The following is an 8,152-nucleotide window of genomic DNA, read 5'->3' as shown; positions in this document are numbered from 1 at the left end:
AAATCTCCCTCTTTAGGCCAGTGAACTGGCATCGCTGATAGATATTTAGAGGAGAGCACTGTCAAGACAGAATAATTTGATTGCTCTGTAGCCTAATTTGATTGTATTTAATTAGAAATAAAAAAGCAAGTATGTTAGAGACTTACACGTCTGTTCGTTAAATTACTGTTGACTTTTTTCATTGACATTCTGTAAATGGCAAAGTTAAGGTTAACAGTATAAATAGGGGTGCTAAGGATTATAAAAGGGGAACCCATGCAATTAAAAAAAATGGCTTACATAACCTGATATCATAATAGACAGAATATTTATTTAACTTGCAGTAAATTGACACACCTCTAGACAGAGACAATTATGACTGACTGTAAAACATCTGACAGAACCAATTATGACTGACTGTTGTTTGCTACCTTTGCACAGAAATAAATGAAACACAGATATTTGGAACAGAGACTGCTGCCTGTGTGTCTAAGCTTGCTGTAATTAAAATACAATAACCAGTAGGCGATGTAAAAAATTCAGTAGCTAATTTAGTATGTGCTTTAACTCTTTAAATAAAAGTGCGAGAGAGACACGATGCTGTATGTAAATGATACTCTGCAGCTTTTTTTTGTGCATTCCCAGATAAACCAACATTTTGGCACTATCCTCATAGACACCTACGTTGCTTCTCACATACCCGGTGCAGATACACACACACAAATACAAAGGAATGTGAATATATTTTTACTTCTCACTCTGAATACCAGGTTATCAACAGAATAATCAGAGGGAGAGTTTAATAATACGACACGGTTCAGTTGTCCAATCAGTAGGAGAAAAAACAGAAGATTTTCACCGAGCCATGTCTTGAGGAATCCAAGAACAAAAGTTCTTGGTCAGGTTATTCTGTGTCCTTTTAATAGCAACAAAGAGAAACTGCAATAAATGGAAAGCACATGGCCACGTATAGATCACCTCCAAATGTTTCCATGGATGCTTCCAGCATCAGTACCACAGTATGGGGTAAATGGATTTCACGTACCTTTAAAAAAAAATTTATTTTTTTTTTCAAATAATATAAAACTATACCTAGGTAGGTAAATGAGGACTTGGATGGGGTGCTGAATTTGACAGGGACATCCAGAAGTTCAGACTGTCTTTCGTGAAGGGAAGAAGGGGCAGTTATGTTGGGGATGGGAAGGGTTTAACTGCATGTTTGGTGATACGATTCTAAAATCTTCACTAGAGTGAATGATTTATTAACTTTAGAGAATACAGTACCTGAATTTTAATTGTATACACTCAGAAGCACATCTTCCTCTTTTTTTTCCTTTTTTTTTAAATTCCTATTAAAATAATTGTATTTTTTCATTTGTATATTTGTTTTGGTGGTATCTTTTTTCATGTTCTGCATGTGTATAAATATAATCTCTTTATGTGTATCTGTATATGCATTCTGCAGCAGTGATCGTCTGAAAAGATTGCTTGCCACTGAACTTGGGATATTATTAAAACAATGGCGGGGGGATAATAGGTATAGAACTATTTTGGAACCTGACTGACTACTGACAGGCAATTTCAGCCGGTTTGTATGGCTTAGTTTTCAGAAGGCCTTAGGTGCGTTATTGATTAAATTCTCATTTAGGAAGAAAGTAGGAGCTTTTATATGCATCTCGAAGTTGGATGGTATGGTAACTCGACGGTATTGACTGGCTGTGTGATATACGACGGTCACAGTTGTCTTTTACTCAGAGGAGCACAGAGTGATGCTGGTTGTCATTCTTACTCTGCTGTGTGGCAGCGTAAATAGTCCCCTTTCTAACCAACCTGGTGGGAAAAGTCAATATCCCATCAGCGAAGGAGGTAAACACATCAGGAGCTGTGTCCTCTCTCATCTTCCCCTGCTCTGTATTACTACAGTTCTTTAAATCTCTTCTCCCCAGTCATCAGATGCACTTGTGTCATTCAAATGCATGGTGTGGCTGTGCCGCAGCCGCAGCCGCTGCCTGCCTCTCCTCCCGAAGCTCCCGGCTCCCATTCTCTTATAATTGAAACTTAAAATTGGCCTCATTACTTCAACGAGGCCCCTCATATTTCTCCCACTTTTTTCAGTCCACCCTTTCCTGCTTGCCTCTACGAGGGTAATTGCATCGAAGAAATGTTGGAAGCGTATTGGCAGAAAGGTTATGGCATATAATTAAAGTTTAGATTTAATGTTGGGGGGGGGGGAGGGGAGCGGGGCACTCTGTTGGCGGGACGGCTGGAGCCTGAATTCAAGCTGTATTTTTACGCCCTACTTTCAGCCCTGGTTTATTGTTTGCCTCGTTGTTCTCGTGATTAATGTGCCTCCTGTTCTGTTCACATGCGCCAGCTGTTTCTGCGCAGCGATGCCTTTCACCTTGGTCCCTCCTGAGCTCCAGGAAGCTTTAAACTATTTTAGCCTAGTTTTGAGCTATGAGGATGGTGTTTTCCACGGTTCCTTGGTATATAAAGAGCATGGTTTTGCTCACGTGTGAGCGGTGGCAAGTGAACCTGCTTAGTATGTCATTTATCTTGAGAATGCGTAAACTAGTTAGTGTTGAATTTGTAGCAAAGTGGGTTTGGTGGTTTTATAGATCTGGTTATTACAATTTTCAAGGTTTGTTTAATTAAACCCGACTTTTAAATAATTTCAGGATCATTAAACGTGTTTATGCCATGTTGACTTCAGTCTGTTACCGAACAGATTCATGTAATCAAAGTTTTTATTGTATTGGTGGTGTAGGAAAAAAGGAAATCTTAATTCTGCTCATAGGCATAATGCCATTACTGACCAGATACTGGTGAGAATGTGGTATCTTCAACTAGACATCTTCCTCTGTTTGCTCACCGCCCAAAGTTTGCGCTATATATACCCGAATCTGAATACGAGAGCAGAACGCATATCTTCTTCACAAGGATGCATGAAAGGTGCTTACCAAAGGGCTTTTAATCAGCGTATTCAGTTACTCAAACTGGCATCGCTAATTTAAATTTTAATTTAATTTTTAAAGATTTGATAGCATCACGCAGAGCAATTGAGTTCAGTGGAACTTTGTGAATAACATGGAAAACATAAGCAGGTGGCAATTGCTCCATAAAAAATGTTACTGTTTGTATTGTATCCAGTAGTTAATCTGCTGAGCTCATCTTAAAACACCTGAGGCTCTGCAAAAATATTCGTGAATCCTCAGGGAGGAGGAATTGGCAAACCCAAAATCGTAATAGCTGTTTCTGTTCCCATGCCTCCCTTCCCTGCTTATCTCCTCGTGTGGCAGCCCTTGGCTCGGCTGCTGAGACGAAGGTGTGTCCGATGGGACATCTTCGTCTCGGTCACATTGCAGAAGTGAGTCATCACAGGGGTCAGTCACCTCTTCCCTCGCACAGGTGGACTCAAAAACCAGCGTGTCCCTCTCCTCCAGACCCTTCTCCTCTCAAATGAACTCGGCTGTTTTAGAGGCGACTGGTTTTTCATCTTAACTTGTGCCACGTAGTAAAAGCCGTTCAAAAGGGGACGGAGGCTCCTGTGTTACACGTCCGAAGCGTGAGGAGGGCAGTGCCAACGTTGCAAAGGTGACGGGAAGAAATGAGGCAACAGCTTTTAGGCAAAGCTAATGGGCAATGGAAGGATTGTGTTGGTTGCTCACCAGACACACGCTTACGCTGCGACAGAATGGCTTGAAAGCTCGACCTTTAAGTACCCGTGCTGTGCTCTCGTAGTTCTGCTTGACCTGGAGTCCCTCCAGCCTAACTGGGTAGAAACTGTCTGGGAGGGCACCTTGTTTGACAATACATCCTTCTTGTGTGCTCAGTAATGCAGGGTATCCAGCGCTGCCTGTTCCAAGGTGTAACTGCAGGCGCAGGCTTTCGGGTAGGAGCTGGTGTTTCTAGAACATGGATTTGGTTGGAAAGGAGCAGCACAACTGCACCGGGTCTGCATCAAGTTGGCGTTGATAGGTGTCAGTAGAATATTTTGCTCTTTTAGTCTTTGTCCATAGCCTTTGTAAAGCAAAAGCAGGACAACCACCCAAACAAAATCCCTAGATTTTTTTTTTATGGCATAAAATTTAACACAAAAAAATTAAAATAGAACAGTTTGGGCTTCGCTGCTGAAATATGTACAAACTCATGTGCGTGCATGTGAGTTTACACACACACAAACGTACAAGTGCATAGATGTCTTGCACTCTAGACATTTCTTCACAGATATTGTTGATCAAGCCTTTGGGAATGGCTCTCTTCATTCATGCGTCAGGTGAACCTGATGTCTCCTGGTTGAGATACCAGGCATCTCCTCTCTGTTTCAGGGTAGGATAGCAAGGAATTTCCCCTGTTTGTGCTACTGCCCATTTCCTTCTAGTGCCTCCATAGTACTGAGCATCACGATTCCCGTCCTGCACACAAGGTGCGGGCAAGAATGCGCGAGAGGGGTGATGAGTCTGTCCCAGGTTGTGCCAGTGCCAGTATCAGCAGCAGCTAATGAGAGAATCCAAGCATGGTTTCCTTCCCGTCTGAAGCCAAACTTGTGCAGAATCTCTCCCTACGTCAAACCCCTGGGGACTCTGCGTAGTTCTTACTAAGTTAAGGCACCCGCTATTGCATATTTTCTCTGCTGTGACTTAGTGAACCCCCATTTCACTCTAGTTGGACGACATGACCGGGCAAGTGAGAGACTTCTTGCCAGCTCCTGGCAGGAGTCGCTGCGCCCGCGGTGCTGGGGCTGAGGGAGCTTCAGCCCCCGCCACCACGTGCAGGTTGACATGGCCTCTAACTGGGCTGGTGCAGCGCTGCGGGCATGGGGGAGCTTGCCGTAAATGTCATCTTTGCTAGCTACAGCATTCACCTTTGAAAATACCATGATTCGCAGTAGCAGTGAATGCGAAAGTACTGTCTTTTTATGGTCATTTAATGTTTCTCTGTTTGTTTTTTTTTTCCCTTCGTTCTTTTAGAGTATTTGAAGAAGCCACTCAGGAAGGAAGTCTCCGAGGCCTACAAAAGACTGAAGAGCACCATAGACAAATGTCTGTCCACGAGTGGCTACTCAGAAGTGAACCTTGGCAAACTCTTTACCGTCAGTATAGGAAGAGCTGTGGGAGAGTCCAATAATGAAAGACAGTGATTGATTAAAAATGGAGGGAGACAAGAGGCTAGTTCCTTGTTTAACAGTAATGATCTCTTAAGCAATACTCTATTCCAGTATGCACAGTGGTGTTTTAATAATCTGGTCTCTTTGGGGAAGGAAAAACGGATGATGAAAATGGGATGTATGATTCACGTGGACATGAAATATTCGAGGTGGTTTTATCTTCTGTTCTTTTCTTCGTCGAGAAGCCAGGGTTATTAAAATACGGAGTAGTTGATTTTTGCAATGTATTTTGTTGTGTATGTAGACCTATGAGGGAAAAAAGGGGGTGGGGGAATTGCTGCTTTAATTGGATAATTCCCAGTGAGAGTTGCTGGAATGTAAGTGATCCTAGACTTTGCTCCAGGGTATTTAGTAGAGGTGCTCTCAGGAAGAGAGGTTAGTAGAGGTCTCAGTAGGAGCACTAATGTTTTGCCTTTTCACAGTTTATCTTCTTCCTGATCATAAACATACCAATTAAAAACAATACTAAACCTAAATGCCTTTAAATGTCCTAATACCTTCTGAACAGAGGTAGGGACGCTTTACTTTCAAATTTATTAAAGGTGTAAAGAACGACTGAAACCTGGAGGTGCTAAAAATAGAGACCATCTTTTTATTAAAAGTCATTCCGTGCGCCTTTAGGCATGTTATTTTGCCATGTTGGAAATTTCTTATGCAGATGTAGAGACATGCACATGTACAAAACCCATTTAGTACAGACGTGGGACATAAATGTATTTCATTTCTTTCCATGCAAACTGTTTGAAAATAAGCAACCAACAGGGAAAAATACGTTTTGGATGGCATTGTAATCAATAATGGGGGAAGGGAAAGAGGAGAGTTGTTATTGCTGTTCTGTAATAATTACTGTACTGGAAGTTTTTAAGGTTTTATAAACAAATTGTATTTTTCATTTACTTTTAATAAAATGACAAGCAGATATGACAAGAAAAGAGCATAAATTTTGGTATATGCTTTTGTACACAGAATATTGTTGTACTCATGTTTATTGGTAAGTTTGCAATGTGATATACTAATGTAAGGTTATAAAAATTTTCTTTTAAATCCTTAACAGTGTAAAATGTAAAGTTTTCTGACCACTTGAAGGAAAAAAAAATAAATAAAGTTTTCTAGTAAAAGATTATTTGATATGATCGTTTCTCTGACTGTTGAGAATACAGAATATGCGAGGTCTTAATGCTCCAGACTTTTCCTGGTTTTACAGAAGTGCTCGCCTGTCCGTTTTTAGGATGGCTGGCCATTAACAAAGGGAGAAAAAGTAAGAGCATCAGCACGAACGTGTTGGGTAGCGAAGGGATATGTCTGTCTGTCCGTGTTACGAGTATTGTATGATGTTCATTTGTCCCCAGGTGGCACCGGAAGACGCTGTGTGTCAGTATGGGTCATGGCTGTTCGAATACGCCTAAATACACGGTTGTCTTCTGAGCAACTTTTGGGGCTAAACGCTTCCATTTTTACTCAACGTTGAGTCGCAGTACATGAGAAATTGCTCCTGCTTGATCCCTGGTTTTGTGTTGGTGTTGTCCCAGCCCTGGCGAGCCGGTGCTCCGTCCCAACGCCTTTAGTTGGGTTATTCTAAAAGAGACTTTTATTTGGAGGCTTGTCCCGGAGAGAAGGTGTTGCTGCCTGGATGACACGTTGTTGATGTCGCAGCACTTTGAAAGATCCTGTAATTCCACCCAGGGGTTTTGGTCTTTTTTTCGATTTTTTTTGTGTCCAAGCGTATTAGGATTATGAAGATATTACTGGTATTAACCGGGTAGAATGCCTTAGGAAAGTGAAAAGTGTGACCTTCTCCTCCAAACGTTAGGTATACAAATAAAATGGATAGATACGGCATAACCTGACCCCGTGGCACTTGTATGTATCTGTATAATTACAGCTGAAGAGCCTGTTAATTTGCAAGTTTAGGGATGTTTAGATTAAATGAGAGTGTTGTGGAATGATTGTGCGGGGCGCCGCGGCAGACAGTAGTAGCCCTGCGAGGGGGCTCTTCCCTCCCGCCAGCGGCGGGGGGCAGAAGCCGGGACACCCCCCCCGCAACCCCAGCCAGACGCCGTCCGGGGCGGGGGGTGGGAATAGCAATCGGGGGCTTTTTCCCCGAATTAAGGCAATTTTTGATTCCTCTCAGCAGAGTTGGTCAGATCAGAGCTGAAGTCTTGGCAAGGAGTAAAGTGGCTTTCCCCCTCCGCCCCCCCCCGCTCTCTAATCAGCCCTGGGCAGCGTGCCGCAGCCTGGCCCCGGAGACGGGCTGGGAAACGCGAAATCATCGTTATGGCATTTCATATTAAACGGAGCTGGTAAATGCAGCGCCGTCAATAATTTGGGGAAGAGACGGAAGTTCGGAGCTGCGCGTTTTGAGACCGATCTGACCCCCATCGCCTTCCCCTTCCTTTCCCCTCCTCTTGCCCCTCATTCCTGTCGTGTCCCCCCCCCCCGCCCTCCTCCCAGGCTGTTAAAATTAAGGTTTGTGTTTATTTGTATTTATTTGCAGTCGGGGAAGCGGAGTGTTGATATATGGAGACGGTAGCCAGGTTTCGCTGATGACATGTGTGATATGAAAAACAATCCCCATCCGCAAACACGTTTTGTCGCGGTGCCAAAATCCCCCCTCTTTTCCCCCCTCAAAGGCACTTTTTTTTTTTTCCCCCCTCACGCCGAGCGGGAGCACATCTTCCCTCTCGCCTCCTTCCCCGTCTTCTGCCGAGGCACCTTAAATGTGCCTTAATTGAATAGTTCTCCCGCACCCTCCTTATAGCAGTTTAATAGATTAACTCATCTGTGCCAGCTTCAAATTTCAGCTTAAAATTCCTTCATCCCGAAGGCAGCATTATCAGGTTGTTGGAGGCTGTTTTCAAACCTTGGTTTTGAATAGCAGCGGCTCTGCATTAATTTAACCACTAAGCTAATAAGTAGGTTTCGTTTTGTTATGCTAAGCTTTATTGCTTTTCTTTTGATCAGAATGGTGTTGTTGAGCAAAGCAGCAGACAAGGCATTCTTTGATGA

At 43.0% G+C, this 8,152-nt stretch overlaps 1 protein-coding gene across 1 annotated transcript in view; it reads left to right on the top strand.

Annotated features, from left to right (window-relative positions):
* POLA1 (DNA polymerase alpha 1, catalytic subunit) overlaps nucleotides 1-6,269 on the top strand; it is a 205,338-nt gene extending 199,069 nt beyond the window's left edge. The window contains exon 37 of the mRNA XM_074604397.1: nucleotides 4,950-6,269. Within this exon, the coding sequence (XP_074460498.1) occupies nucleotides 4,950-5,119 (170 nt within the window). The 3' untranslated portion in view covers nucleotides 5,120-6,269. The remainder of the gene's footprint in view (nucleotides 1-4,949) is intronic.
* Nucleotides 6,270-8,152: the final 1,883 nt, after the last annotated feature.

Source organism: Larus michahellis, chromosome 1 (assembly GCF_964199755.1).
Source record: "Larus michahellis chromosome 1, bLarMic1.1, whole genome shotgun sequence".
NCBI lineage: Eukaryota > Metazoa > Chordata > Aves > Charadriiformes > Laridae > Larus > Larus michahellis.
Note: the sequence above shows the minus strand (reverse complement) of the source record. Positions and strands in the feature narration are given on the sequence as shown.